The sequence below is a fragment of the Tenrec ecaudatus genome, chromosome 5 (assembly GCF_050624435.1).
Source record: "Tenrec ecaudatus isolate mTenEca1 chromosome 5, mTenEca1.hap1, whole genome shotgun sequence".
NCBI classification, from domain to species: domain Eukaryota; kingdom Metazoa; phylum Chordata; class Mammalia; order Afrosoricida; family Tenrecidae; genus Tenrec; species Tenrec ecaudatus.
In genome coordinates this window covers 183,011,745-183,027,049 of record NC_134534.1, presented here as the reverse complement: position 1 = coordinate 183,027,049, position 15,305 = coordinate 183,011,745, and the positions used below count along the sequence as shown (strand labels likewise).

General features: G+C 51.7%; 1 protein-coding gene across 2 annotated transcripts in view; it reads right to left on the bottom strand.

Annotated features, from left to right (window-relative positions):
• The window catches only part of FANCD2 (FA complementation group D2), a 66,913-nt gene that overhangs the window by 27,849 nt on the left and 23,759 nt on the right, over positions 1 to 15,305 (bottom strand). For both annotated transcript variants that reach the window (XM_075550454.1, XM_075550455.1), the window contains exons 16-26: positions 15,039 to 15,173; positions 13,782 to 13,913; positions 10,972 to 11,082; positions 8,622 to 8,731; positions 4,093 to 4,138; positions 3,422 to 3,541; positions 2,588 to 2,661; positions 2,168 to 2,314; positions 1,557 to 1,657; positions 1,069 to 1,184; positions 43 to 151 (exon numbers count right to left, since the gene is read on the bottom strand). In XM_075550454.1, the coding sequence (XP_075406569.1) occupies positions 43 to 151; positions 1,069 to 1,184; positions 1,557 to 1,657; positions 2,168 to 2,314; positions 2,588 to 2,661; positions 3,422 to 3,541; positions 4,093 to 4,138; positions 8,622 to 8,731; positions 10,972 to 11,082; positions 13,782 to 13,913; positions 15,039 to 15,173 (1,201 nt within the window). The remainder of the gene's footprint in view (positions 1 to 42; positions 152 to 1,068; positions 1,185 to 1,556; positions 1,658 to 2,167; positions 2,315 to 2,587; positions 2,662 to 3,421; positions 3,542 to 4,092; positions 4,139 to 8,621; positions 8,732 to 10,971; positions 11,083 to 13,781; positions 13,914 to 15,038; positions 15,174 to 15,305) is intronic.

The following is a 15,305-nucleotide window of genomic DNA, read 5'->3' as shown; positions in this document are numbered from 1 at the left end:
CCGAACCTGACACTAGCAGGGCACACGCCCCAGCCCCGTTACCTGCCAAGTACTTCTCAAGGATCCCCTGTAATTCTGTGATGTGTTTTAAGCGGGTGAGCACCTTCCCCTTCATCTCCGGTGATGTCTGCTGGCAGAAGGCATTCACGACCTGCAAAAGGGCAGATTACTGCTCAGGTTTTCACCTTGCTCGCAGGAATCCCCCCGGGCTGAAGGAAGAGGCCATTCAGTGGCAGGATCTGTGAGTCTAGTCTGTAATGTCAAAGCTCACAGGATCCATGAGTGTCGTCTGCAATATAAAAAGTGTTTTCAACAGAGTGCGGTGGAGGCGCTCCGACTGTGAATCCCACTTCTGGGTACGACTGGCAGAAGAGTCACGGGCTAGAGGTCACGCACATCAGTGAAAGGGAGTCCTTTTCGTCTGCTGCTTGCTAGCCAAGGAACCTTAGCTGAGTCTTTACTCTGTCTGAGCTTGTACTCCTTCGGCAACAAAGTGGGGCTGCGGTGTTCAGGTGGATTAGGTACTGCAACTGAAGAACCAGCACCGCACACACGCCTGAAGACGCGAGGTGACTCGGACTCTGAGTGGGAAATCTGTGTGTGTGAAAATACTACTTGTCTTGCCTACTTCGTTCTGTAATTGTGAGGACGGATTAAGATAATTCACGAGAACGCTGAGCTAATCTGCGCAAGGGCTTTGAAAGCGTGCCGCATGTATGGGCCGGTTCCTCATGGCCACTGCTGTCCTGAGGTCCAGTGAGGAAGAAGCCCTGTGGCTGCTGTGCGCAGACAAGCAGTGTTTCCGTCGCAGAGAAGGGGTGGAGGTGATTCCAGGCAGAAGGAAGAACCTAACAAGCAAAAGCCTAGCAGTAACAGAGAGTGAATTCTTAAGTATCGCCAAACGGCCACCACAGAAGATGTGCATAATCCAGCGTGGGGGGACACACGGCTGGAGAAGCACAGAGGCACACGTGCTTAAGGAGCTTTCTGAGAAGCCTGTGGGAACCAAAGAAGTGGCTGCTTTTCGAGGCTTACAGGCAATAGGTGAACTGTCCCAACTGAGCTCACCTCTCGGAACCAGTTGAGGGTGAGAAATACGAGTGAACACATGAACGACTGCTCTTTAGCAGACATGGACGCCAGCTTCTCTCCAGGGTCCAGGTCCGTGAGGCAAAGAGGGCAATCTGAAAGACAAGGACAAAGAGTGCAGCCTCCTTCCATGCAGGCCCCTGGATGCTGGCCCTGCAGCTAGTCCTCCTGGCTACCGAGTCTCAGGCACACTTTCACATTGATGCAGCAGGCCCAAGAACTGTCGTGGAGAAGTCTCTGTGCTGGTCAGAAAGGTAAGGGCCAGAAGGCACTAGAGAACGATGGGGACACTTAATTGGTGGAGTGTGATGTATGTATGGCTCTGCTTTGGGAATTCGATCACAGCTGCCACGCTAACTCTGTGAAATTGGCAACCCCCTTACCACACATATTACAACTGGTCTGCTCCTGCCTCCAGATTACCCAGGGCTCCCAAGCAGGAGGGAGCTGGTGATGTCATCCTCTACCTAGTAAACCATCGATCTCCTCCAACTTGCCGTCGTGCTGCCTCTCCACACACAGCCTCAGGAGTCGGAAGTGGGAAGCCAGGCACAATGGAGAGACCGATCTGGGAAGGAAAAGCCACCACATTTTGTAGGCGCATTAGTCCACGTTCACGGGACACCAACATGACAATTAGGGAGTTTTGACCAAAACAAAGATCTATCTTTAAACACAAGCAGCAGGGAACACAATGGCTGCGCAGGAAATCCGTCCTACCTGGGACTGGAGGGAGATGGAGAGGGTAGTGAGGGGAGCACAGGGACGATCGAAGGCGAGTGTGAAGGTGACAGAGGTAGCCAGCAATGTCCACAAGGCAGAGAAGGTGCCATAGAAAGCAACGGATCCAGAACAGAAAAGAACCCGCCCAGAATGTCTGTGGGTGGCCATGAGGCGATGCAAGCGCCCCTTCAGGGTCCCAATGGAAGCAAGGAGTCCTGTCCCTTCCCTCGGGCCCATCCGAGCCCAGCTACCCAGGGATGAAACCCTTCTGCCTTCCCCAGACCCAAGGAACTGGAAGACCCCGTGAACACCCAAAATACGAACAGAGGTTTCAGAAAGGAACAAGGTCACCAACTTTGGGGCTGATTCAGGGGAAGCTGCTCTGCCCCCGTCTTGCGCAAAGTCCTGCGAGAAGAGCATTGGCAGCAGGTTGATGGCGATCCCGTCCTGACTGTTGTACTGCTCCAGCCCGTAGAGGGTTTTCACGGGGAAGAGGCCGTCCCTGTGGAGAGAGGGCCCGCTTAGAGGTGAGCAAAGCGACTGGGCCGCAAGACAACGCATCAGTCTCCCTCAATGGCACTGAGAGGAATGAGTAGCACAACTTCAAAGAACAGCTCAGGAGCCTTTTAGCCACGCTGGAACTGGCGCCAAGGAGGCGTCGGGATGGCAGGAAGGAGACTAGAGGACCAGGCAGGGCTTGGCTGCAATCCAAGGCATTTGGAAGTCTGCACCAAGCACTGACACCAGGGAGGAACTTCTCCACAAGTGTACTCACCCTTCCTGGACAGCACAGAGATCCACCACGAATGCTTCTTGGAAGTTGTTAAGGATGGCCTGCCCAGCCCATTCCTTTGGGAGGCAAACAAACACAAAAGGCACTGCAACCACAGAGTCCTGGCGGGGAGGCCCCGGGAAAATGACTCTGGGCCTGCCTGAGCCTGGTTCCCCACCTCTACAATGGATGGGAATGCACACCGCATCATGAGTGGAAACCAGACAACGCTTGGCACAGTGCCTGGCACAGAAGAGGCTCTCAGCATCATCACTGACCCAACGACCTCTGACCATAGCCTCTCATTGCTCGGCAGACTGGGAAGGAGGTCTCCCGGGAGAGTTCTGGGTCTTGGCCTTCCCAACTGGCCTCCATGAGCTCACGGGACAGTCCCTGCCTCAGTGGTCTCACGCTGCTCTCAGGGAGACAGAAGGCTTTAATCAATCTCAGTTTAGGGGCTGCAAGCACGGACTCAGGACAATGCTCTGGGGAAAGGCGCGCTCTCCGTCTCTCTCTAGGTTCTGGGGGCAGGTCCCTATGCCTCAGCCTGCTTTCCTTGTTCCCCGGAGAGCTCCAGGTACCATGGCAGACGTCCTCCCCCATGGGGTTGACCACCCTGCTACTTGGACAGACTATGTGAATCCTGTCTCGTTCACGTGGTAGGAACAACCCTCTCCCCAGTGGGATGATAGCTAGAGGCTAGCATTTACAAGGCATGCTTCTGCAGAACACAATTCCACCGGCGCAGGCCCTACTTCCACACACCAGCCGGGAGTGGGAGGAGCACCGCAGCCTGTGTGTCACTCAGCGCTTTCCCAGTGAAGACTCTTGACCTACCAGGGCGTTGGGAGCCAGGTGCCCTCCTTGGATCATGTTGGCAAATTCATCATAATAAAGCGCAGAGGCCTGAGGAGACTGCTCACTGCAGGAGTGAACTAACTGGAGCAAAGAGTTCACCTAGAACAGTCCAAGAGAAAATCTGGTTCCGTCCTTGGCCACCGACCCTGCCTGAACTCCCTCTGCCTTCCCACGTCCTTGGCCATGCTCCCCTGCAGCTGCCGGCCGGTGTCCCGGCCTCTAACAGCACGCCTCTTCAAGCCATCAGCACGGGTGGCCAGGTGCATTTTGAAATGCCCTCCCCTATCTATGCCACCTCTGCCTGCAGAATTAAATCAAAAGTTCAAGGCCCTGTTGTCTCTCGCTGATTAGCTGAGCTTCCCGCGACGTACTCCTTGCCCAGTGCTCCACAACCTGGTACTTACTCTTTAAACACAGCCCAGCCGTCCTGCCTCCCGCCCCCACGCACTGACACCTTAATTCGGGAGCGTAGACAGACACAGACTGAAATGCTAGCCAAGCCAGCAGATTTCTAAGTGCACAAGAAGGGGCCCAAACCACAAACGTTACAAGTTCAGGACCAGTTTTTAAACAGCAGTGCTGTCCTGGTGACATGGATGAGAAGCCCTTTCTCAGTCACTCAAGAGCCCAACGGGACGATGAGAACGCACCTGTGCACACTCCTCACGGCTCAGGTCTGCTTTCCCGGAAGAGCCTCTGCATAAAACAAAAACAAAGGCAGCTTCATTCCACAGTATCTTATAAGAACCAGCAGTAAGTGTACGTCTTCTCTGCTTCCCTGAGGGATATGGGGGGGGGGGGGGACGCGGAAGACGCGGAGGAGAAGGTGAGACTACAAGCAGGACAAGGGGAGCATTAACCACACAAAATGTAGAGTAGAGATCACAGTAAATCAACAGAAATCAGAAGAGCCGACTGTGAACCAGGGAAGGAGTCCTGGAGATGTAGTGGGTTATGCTAGCCTCAAGCTCAGCAGTTCAAAACCACCTGCCACTCCATGGGAGAAGAACGAGGCTTTCCGCTTCCACAACGAGTGACAGTCTGGGGAAACCCCAGGGGGCAGCAGCTCTAGCCCGTCCTATCGGGCTGCTATGAGTCAGAACCGGAGCTTGAGCTGGGTGCACTGGATAACTCGGATAGACTCGCTATGAGTTGGAATGGACTTGAAGGCAGTGGGTGGGAAAAGCCAAGCCAGACCCTGGCAGAGTACTGGTGACGTCTGCAGTTGCTAACTACAAGGTGGGCAGTTCAAATCTAGCAGTCCCCCAGCAGCAGAAGCTCCCATAAGAATGTACCATTTTGGCTGGCCCCACTATGAGACATGATGCCCCTCAGTGACTAAGGGCGATACAGGGGACAGCACCGGAGACACAATGTGGGAATTGCACCTGACCTGATCCCACCACACCGAGGCAAATCACTGGGGGAGTGCAGCGGAACAGCAAGGGAATGGAGTGGCAAGGTCCCCAGGGAATGCTGAAAGTGGACTTCAGGGCCAGGGCGTGGTGCCCCAACAGACTGGACTGGAAAACGCTCCTAAGGGCCAGCAAACGATCCCTGAACTAACTACAAGCTTTTCTCTTGTGAACTGTTTTATTCTGTTCTTTGTCAGTGGTTTTTGTTGTTTTGTTGTCTGGTTGTATACTGTTGCTTTGTTTTCCTCTGTCTAGTTTTCGTGCATGTTAGTGACTCCACAGGTCTGTCTGAATAGGACAGGCTGGATGAACTATCTGGAGGAAAAACAACGGGACCGACAGTTTTGGGGGGACTTGGGGTGGGGGGGTAGGGGGGGGTAAGGAAGTGGTGTTAACAAACCCAGGGACAAGGGAAAAACATGGGACCCCAAATGGTAGAGAAGGGGGAGTGGCAGGCCTGGTGGGAAATGATCAAGGGTAAGGTTGCTTAGAGAAGAGGTATACTCTAGCCCAGGTGGCGATGAAGCATGGTAGTAGGGCAGGAGGAAAGTCAAGGGAGATGGAGGAAAGAGCTAGGAGTCAAAGGGCATTCATGGAGGTCTAGACAAAGACATGTACATGCAAATATATATAGGAGGATGGGGAAATAGATCTATGTGTCTATATTTATAGGTCAAGTATTAAGGTGGCGGAAGGACCTTGGGCCTCTACTCAAACACTCCCTCAAGGCATGAATACCTTCTTTTATTAAATTGGAACTCTATGATGCTCACTCTCCCGACACAACGGCTGGAGCCAAAGTGAGTGAACAAGTAAATGTGGTGAAGAAAGCTGATGGTGCCCGGCTATCAAAAGAGATAGTGACTGGGGTCTTAAAGGCTTGAAGATAAACAAGCAGCCATCTAGCTCAGAAGCAACAAAGTCCACATGGAAGAACACACCAGCCTGAGTGAGCGAGTGGTCCCAAAGGGATCAGTTACCAGGCATCAAAGAACAAAAAATCATATCATTGACTACACACCTCCATGATAGGATCGCTGAAGACAAATGGGTGCATAAGCAAATGTGGTGAAGAAAGCTGATGGTGCCCGGCTATCAAAAGAGATAGTGTCTGGGGTCTTAAAGGCTTGAAGGTGAACAAGCGGCCATCTAGCTCAGAAGCAAATAAGCCCACATGGAAGAAGCACACCGGCCAGTGCGATCACGAGGTGCCCAAGGGACCAGGTATAAGGCATCATGCAAAAAAAAAAAGATATAAGTGTGTGTATGTATGTGTATATATGTGTATATGTATATATGTATGTATATATGTATATATATATCATATTAAATGAAGGGGGAAGTGCAGAGTGGAGACCCAAGGCCCAAGTGTCGACCAACGGAGATCCCCTCATAGAGGGGTTTAGGAGAGGAGATGGGTTAATTAGGGTGTGAGGTAGTATCGATGAAGAACACAGCTTTCCCCCGGATCCTGGATGCTTCCTCCCCCCAACTACCATGATCCGAATTCTACCTTGCAGGGCTGGATAGGACAGAGGCTGTACACTGGTGCATATGAGGGTTGGAGGTACAGGGAATCCAGGGTGGATGATACCTTCAGGACCAAGGTGTGAGGGACGATGCTGGGAGAGTGGAGGGCGAGTGGGTTGGAAAGGGGGAACTGATTACAAGGATCCACATGTGACCTCTTCCCTGGGAGAGGGACAGCAGAGAAGGGGGGAAGGGAGACTCCGGATAGGGCAAGATATGACAAAACAACGATGTATAAATTACCAAGGGCATATGAGGGAGGGGGGAAGGGGGAGGGAGGAGGGGAAAAAAAAGAGAACCTGATGCAAGGGGCTTAAGTGGAGAGCAAATGCCTTGAGAATGATTGGGGCAGGGAATGTATGGATGTGCTTTATACAGTTGATGTATGTATATGTGTGGATTGTGGTAAGAGTTGTATGAGTCCCTAATAAAATATAAAAGAAGAAAAGAGAAAAAAATGATTAGGGCAAAGACTGTACAGATGTGCTTTATACAATTGATGTATGTATATATATGAACTGTGAAAAGAATTGTATGAGCCCCAATAAATTGTTAAAATTTAAAAAAAAAATAAAAAAATAAAAATGTGCTGACTAAAAAAAAAAAAAAAAAGAATGTACCATTTTGGAAAGCTTTCGCAGCAGTTCTGTGGTCCCACAGGCAGTGTGAGCCAGACCTGACCTGATAGCAGGGAGTTCCTATGTGCGAGGCATTGTTCTAAGCAACTAATGCTTCCAAGCACGCCTCTGAAGGAAACACTGTCCTCATCCTTGCGTTAGACACCCGCAACCACAAATGCACGAAGGCAAAGCCTCCTGGCCAACGTCATTCCACTCATGAACACTGGAGCCAGGACAGGACCCCAGACAAGCACCAGGGCTTTAGAGAATGAGCTCTGAGCAGCCTCGAAGGATGACTCATTTTGACTTGAAAGATGTCCCCTGAGGTCTCAGGAGTTCCTGACAGGTCATTTCCAAGGAGTGTGTCTGAGTTTCAAAGTCACTGTGCAAAAGTGACATCTGATGGAGCCCCAAATCGATGCTTTTCTTCATGCTCCAATGGCAGCCTCAGGGCAGGGCGGGTGGAGGTAGGGAAGAGTTTGGTGTGAATATGTTCACCACAACTAAAAATTTAAGTACCTCACTGCCACGGAGGCCACCCCCACTCCTAGGGACCCTGTGAGGCTCGGCAGAACTGCCCGTTTCGGTGTCTGAGGCGATCAACCTTCGTGGGAACAGACAGCCTCCTCGCCGCAGGGAGCAGCTGGTGGGTCAAACTGCTGACTGGGCGCTTCCTACCACCGTGCCTGCGAGGAGACCAGCCCCAGGCGAGCTCCACCAAGCCCTATAGAAATGCGCACTGTCTACTGACCAGGGCAGAAGCGCAGCTCACATCCAAGGAGGCCCGGGGCTCCTCTTTGGGTGGAACAGTTTTATAAGTGGAAGGAGGGAGGAGATAGGGGGAGCCGATCATCAGGATCTACGTACAGCTCCCTGCCGGGGGGATGGACAACAGAAAAGTGGGTGAAGGGAGACAGTGGTCAGTGTAAGACATGAAATAAAAAAGAGAAATTATCAAGGGTTCATGAGGGAGCAGCGAGGGAGGAAGGGGGGAGGGAATGAGCTGATACCAAGGGCTCAAGTAGAAAGAAAATGTTTTGAAAATGATGATGGCAACAAATGTACAAATGTGCTTTACACAATGGATGGATGGATGGATGGATGGATTGCAGTAAGAGTCCCCAATAAAATGATTTAAGAAAAAGAAACCGTTTTATAACTTCGTCTCTTGGCAACCCCTAGCTTTCACAACCCGAAGGGAATGACCGCAAACACAATTCTGTAAGAATTATATACGGTGTCGAGTCAAGCTGAGAAGGGAACATGAAAAAGCGTATCACGTGTTTGTTGATTCTCTCATTGCAATGTCTACTGTTAGAGCTCGGCTTATGCAAATGTAGCACCCCTTTTTAAAGAGCTTTCTTGTTTATATTGTTTAGTAGTTTTTATCAGCTCTGTCCAATTTTACTCCCACATCATTTGACGGGGGCACATTCCTGACGTCATTCCAGTCAGCAGTCAGTCACACAAGCGGTGCTGTATAATCGCCCCACATCCCTTTCAGAACATCGTCTTCCTTCTGGTCCTCCTTGGCACCAAAGCACGTGTTTGTGAGGTAGCAACCGGGCCGCGCGCCCCCGAGGCGCAGGGCTCCACGTCATCAAGCTTCCTTACCTGCCGGATGCCATGACGCCAGCCATGGTGACGGCACCAATCACCCCAATGAGCTTGTACCTCAGCACAGTGCTCGAGAGCTGCTTGCGTATCACCAGGTGCATGTCATCCTGTAACGAGAAAGGATGGAGGAAGCAGGAGACGCTGGGGTGAAGCAGCCGAGCCTGGGCCACAATAGGACGTGTCCACCCTTCCGTATGAAGTCTGTGAACTGAAATGCACCCCTCAACACGAGTCCACCTGGCTGGGCCATGACCCTCCATGTGATGCAATGACCACTGCGTGCTAAATCCTAGCCGCTATGTCAAGGAGCGAGATGAGAGATAGGCATGGTCACGTGGCAGGACAAAACTAGGCTGATCCTTGGAGTGAATCTCTTTGTGAGCTGTGGATGGCACGGGACAGATATCAGAAAGACTTCATTTCCACCCAGCGTGAGCCAGGGGCAGCGTGTGTGTGCTTTGGGCCTGGAGTGCCTGTGCTGAGAGCCTCCTAAGGCCAAGGCAGGGCAGGCACGTGAGCTCTGACTGAACCTACTCTAGGGCCGCCCCAGAGCTGGCTCCCTGGACTGAGAAAGAGCAACTTCTGTCTGTGAAGCGTCCACTGTGAGGTCTTCATACGGCAGCACGAGAAGACTAGAAGACTTGCCTTGCTCTGCCCACCTCTGCCCTTTTGAATCTGCACTGTGAGAGTTTATGAGTGAAAAAAACACCAATCCTGACTCATAGCAACCCTACTGGACGGAGCAGAACTGCCCTGTGGGTTTCTGAGAATGTCCATCTTTACGAGGGTAGGGACTCTCATCTTGCTCAGAACAACTGGCGGTTTCGAACCGCTGACCCTGCGGTTAGCAGCCCGAGGTGTAACTCATTATGCCACCAGCCTCCCTCATCCATTACCTAGTAAAAAATGTTTAATTAAAACAGGGTGGGTAAAGCTGGGGACAGACAAGGGTGCTAAGATAAGAAGTATGAAGAATGGTGGAACAGGATCTCCTTCATTATATAAGACCGTGGTTGTCCACCTGCTTTTCACACAGCTCCTCATGAGGTGCTGACCCACAGGTGGGCGTATCTGCATGTGGGCGGATTCGCCTGGACACGGATAGAGGAGCGGAGCCTCAGTTCCTAAGACCATCGGAAATATGGTCTCAGGCGACCCCTGTGAAAGAGTCATTCGACCCCCAAAGGGGCTGAGACCCACAGGTTGAGAACCGCTGACAGAAGATGAAGTTTGGAAAAATTCCTAGAAAAGTTTATCCTTTTTTATATACATTGATTTACTGGGGGCTCTTACATCTCTTTTATTTCCCCTGTGATGAGAACACAATAGTCCAAGATGATCTGACTGCCCCTCAGTGTCTAAGGTTGGAGCCCAAGCACTATATATATATTCTTAACCTTCACACACACACACACACACACACACACACACACACACACAAACACACACATCTATATAGATATATAGGTATATATCTCTCTGAAGGTTAAAAATATGCATCTCTTTAAACCTTCAGATCTGTATTTATTTTTCTTAACACACATCCATCCATACATACTCTGGGTCAAGCACATTTGTACATTTGTTGCCCTCATTTTCAAAACATTTTCTTTCAACTTGAGCCCCAGACACAGTGTTTTTAAGGCAGCTCGGATCAAACATTTCAGCTTTCAACCCCAGGTGGCCCTTACTCCTGTGTGCTTTGTCTTCAGTCCTGATGAATCCGCTTCGAGAGCGCTGCCAACCGCTGCGTGACGGACCACTGGCCTGGTCTTAGCAAGGCAAGACCAGCCCTCACTGTGCTCACTGCACGTGCCAGCCATTGTCAGCGCTGCTGCTGGCTTTGGAAGGAAGAGTGCGCCTCTACAGAGAATGTCCTGGGCGGCCAATCCTTCCAGGAGCGAAGCAGCCGGCCCGTCTTTCTCCTGCAGAACAGCTGGCAGGTGTGACCCTGTGGTTAGCAGCCCACTGCTGAGCCCACACCCACACCAGGCTCCTTGCGGAGAAGCCGAAAACCCAGAGAAAGGAAGTGACGGTCCAACATGGATTACTGCCACAGGGTGGCACTACAGACACCCAAAGCCGGGCGTCCTGATTCCAGCTTAGTCATCCATTCATTCCTGAGCAGCCAGGCTCCAGCAGAGAGTCCACAAATGCCAGTTTCAAGCTTAGCTGATTCACAGACCACCTCTGTCCGAATACACCGAGCCGCTTAAGGACAGAAACCGTCTTAGACACCTAGCAAGCACACAGCAACTGTCTGTGGTAAGCCACCAAAGCACTAACCCCGTCCCGCGAGCTCCACGTGAGGGGTTTCCGTGGCTTCTCCCCAGTGCACTGCTCTCACCTGAATGTGGCTGCCGGCCTCCTGGTCGCTGCCGAGGGCCAGGGTGCTCAGAATGTGGAAGAGTTTTCGTATTTGGGGAGGCGACAGATTATCCAGATAATCTAAAATGCCCTGTCAGAAAATATGGCAACAATGAGGTTAGCAAGGAACATTTCTTAGTATGTTTAAATCAACACAGCAAAATCTGTGTAAGTAAGGCACAAACACGCGCGCGCGCGCGCACACACACACACACACACACGCCTGCGCTCGGGGCGGTTTCCCGAGTGCCGACAGCTCTGTTCCGGGCTCCAGGACGCAGGCCTAGAGGGCACCTGTAGCTCTCTCGCTCTCTCTCTCTGAGTGTCCCAGCCCAGGTACCAGCCCCTCTTCCCCGAGTCACTCGTGTGTCCCAGCTCGCCCGGCCTTTGTCTAGTACAGCGACATTTCCTCAAGGGAAAGGGACTCCATGGGCAACGTAACCTTCCTCGATGGACCTGGAGTTACAAGGAGACTATTTTTGATCATGGGAAAAGTACTTACATTCTCTGAGCCGGCTGTCTCTACTCTGCTGTGGAGAGTGATATTAATTAGAGTCTATTGCACTCAGCCACTTCAGAACACAGCAGAACTGCCCCATACGGGTGGGTTCTGAGACTAAATCTTAAGAGGAGTGGACAGTTTTTGGAGGATGAAGTAAGGTATAGAAAAGACCTTTTAAACAATTAATTAAAATCTTGTTTTCCATTTCTTTTTTTTTTAGTCCACATACCAGGGGAAGAAAAAAGTTGTTGCCAAACCAGAGGAACAAAAATATCAAAATGTAAAGCTATTATTTCTCAATATTTCCCTGTGGTTTGGGGCAAGATCAGGGCTGCAGGGTGAACAGAGCAAGGTTTCCCAGTGGGGTTCTCCCAAGGCAGCCTTCACGTGCAGTCCTGATGGACCTCAGTTCTTACATGGTGTTCCTCACCTATTTTCCATGTTCTTAACACACCTCCACAAACCCTGTCGATCACACTGTGTCCTTTGAGAAAACCTATCAAGAATACCCCCTTGGGAATCTCCAAAAAGGGTCAGCAACTGGCACCCAGTCAACCCCCTTGGGAACCACTGTTTAACATGGTTTGTCTTTTGAAGGCACCCTAACAAGACCTGAGCCAAGTGTGTGACTGCGAGCATCATCTGATGACAGAGGCACGTCTACGCGTGCTTTGTTTGGGAGAAACCTGCCAGTGCTTGTTGGTGCACCCTTGGAGAACCTCACCCCTCCAAGCAACACCTTCCTTCCCACCCACTCTCCCTCCAGCTACCCTCGTTTCTCTCCGTCTTCAGCACCGCCCCCCCCCCCACCCTCCCGGCTTTTTGACAGTGAGTCCAGGCCTACAGTCTCTGCTTCCTTAACCTCCTGCTTTCTGACGTAAGTAAAACTGGCATCTTTATGCCAAAAGCCAATGGGCTTGTCTCTACTTTCATCCTTTAGAGAAGCCAGCCCTGTAGACAAATTTCCTATTATTCTTGAAGCTCACTCTTTCCTGGATACCAGTCACCCACCATCCTTGCACTTCCCATTATAATCTCCCACTTTTCTCGTTTTCTTCCCACAGGTATTCTGTCTGTCCAGCCTGCCCCTTAAACCTCGGCGTGTCTAGAACTTCCGAGCTCCTGGGAGCTTTTGTGCTCTTCTCTCTCCAAGTCGGCCTCACTCGCTGGAGGCACCAGGGCTCCTGGACCAGGCCGGGTGGTGTGGAGACGGCAGAGGCTGGCACATTGTGCTCACTGTCACCAAGCTCAAGCTGACAGGCTGCGGTCCCAGAGGACAGGGTAGTGCACAGCACCTGTGGGTTTCCAGGTGCGTAACTCTTTACAGGAGTAGAAAGCCTCACTCCTCTCCTGTAGAGCCACTGATGGTTTTGAACCGCCGACTTTTCGGTTAGCAGCCCGATGAGTAGGCACTAAGACACCAGGGCTCAGGGGATTTTAATCAATGTCACAAAACAATTTGGGCATGAATTTTCTAGTGAGAATCTAATTGTCTGTGTACATTTTTTCTTAAAACAATATATTTTCCAGTCATTGCCTTGAGACCCTTCACATTCACTCCTAAGAGTTTCACCTCCTGCCACCCCTCTCCAGAGACCCTATGATCCCCAGCGCGGCTAAGCTCCGTGCCAGCCCTCTACTCCACTGCCTTCTGGCAGCAGGAGCGGCTCTCAACCTGTGGGCCTCGACCCCTTTGGGGGTCTAACGACCCTGTCACAGGGATCGCCTAATTCCTAACAGGTACAACACGACAGTGATGAAGTAGCAGCAAAAATAATGTGATGGCCACACGAGGGGCAGTGTGAAAGGGTTGGGGCATGAGGAAGGCTGAGAAGCGCTGTCAACAGTGAACTTCCTCTGCTCTCTCCGGTCAAGTCATTTTCCACCCTTCAAGGATCACTCAAACGTTTTCTCCTCTTTGACGACTTCTCCAGATGTCAACGCAGACTCGTCATTCCTCTAACACCTACAGCACTTTATCTTTCCTTGAGAGCTGACTAGGTACAGTTAAGCGTGACTTGATTAGGTGTTACGTACTTTCTCGTCAAAGGCAAGGGTGGGACTTTTCTGTCCACAGCGCCCAGAATGGAGCCTGACCCCTAGTTAGGTCTGAAGAAGTGCTGGCTGCATGACTGTACACGAGACGAGTTCTTTTACATGGTATCTGTCCATTACCCAATTCCTTCCTACCCACCCCCACCCCCAATCAGTGCTCAATAGGCAAAGAGAACCAACAGCAGATGCTTTCTGACGCAGCCCCCAGGCCCGGCGTGCGCGGGGAGCGATACCTTCACAAAGACAGTGTTCAGCCGCACAGCCACCCGGCTGAGAGACACCAACTCCAGGAGGGCGTCCAAGGCAATATCGACCTCTGCGTCGTTTCCACTGCACACGTGGGTCACCAGAGCGGCAACCACTTGCTGTGGAGGGAAGAGGCCACAGGGTGGTGTAAAGCCCAAAGGGGTCTGGCCAGCACCAAGGTTTGGGCCTGCGGCCATTCCAGATTCTCCTGTTGGTCCCATCGAATTCTGCTGCTTCGTTTGCAGCCACACAACCCACCCCATCTGGACTCATTTCCCACTCTCTAGTCTGCAGTCCTGACGGGGCTCCTTCTGCTCCCACCCGGGCTAAACTGTGGTTGCACTGATGACACTGTTGAGATGTCCTGAGATGCAAGCACTTCGGGAGGCAGACAGTTGAAAGGTTTCTCTGTGCAGTACCTGTTCCACAGGCTCCCAAACTGATTTGGCCTACACCCCACCCCCGCCGGGGGGCAGTCTGACTGAGTGACTGTGTGCTCAAGAATAACGTGGAGGCATCTGCTTTCGCAGCACCCCTTAGGGGGCAGTATCCCTCCTTTTGGGGAAAAAAACAAAACACACCGCTCCATGCCCAGTTTCCAAGCTCACGTCTCTTCAGACATTAAAAGGGCGGATGAATGTCTCCCTTTCCTTTCCACTCCCGCTCCCACAGAGGCACGGAGCTTTTCTCAGTGGCGGCAGCAGCCAGCTCTGTGAGCGAGCTCGGCTGTGGTGAGGGTGCCGCCATTGTGAATGGCGGCTAGGGCATTCACCACAGAAGGAGACAATGTCTCCTTTACTCGTGTCCAGTCACTTGCCGCACAAGCCCTCCTCCTCCTCCTCTCGATGCGTGTGTCTAAGGAGGGACACGAGCACAGGCTCAGACTCTCAGGTCTTTCTCCTTATTTTCATTTCCGCCACACTTTCCCAGAGAATTCTAGGATCAACTGCAAGTTAATTATCTGTAGTTAAATGTCACTGTACTGTCGAACCAGCTGACGATCCCAGCCCTTGAGATTCCGAGCATGTCAGGGCTCGGACCACAGAGCTCAGTCCTCCCATGAGTCGGCTCTGTGGACGCTGGAACCACGGCTGGGCTTTCTGCAGCCTCTGTTCAGAGCTCCCTCCATTTCCGTGCCCTCAGACCAACAAAGACTTTGCTTCAGAAAGCACGCAATTCACTTGGGATTCTATTTTTTCCTTTCCCCAAAAGAAATGTTTGCCCAGGCACACACTGCAGCGGACCTGCTGGTGGTAGGCGTCAAAAGTTGTAAAGGCGTTCTTGTAGAGGAGATGGCCAAAGGAATTCACACTCTGCTCCCGGGAACGCAACAGGCTCTGTGCCAGCGACAGAACGGACGGACAAACGTCCTTCAGGACCTGTGAGGGCAGGAGAGAGAGAAAAGGCATCGTGGGGCAACTGGTACTGTAGAGCACTGACGAGGAACCTTAATCTTTATTTTTCTCAGAACAGCTCCCTCCCACTCTGCGTTATCTCTCAGGATCACTGGA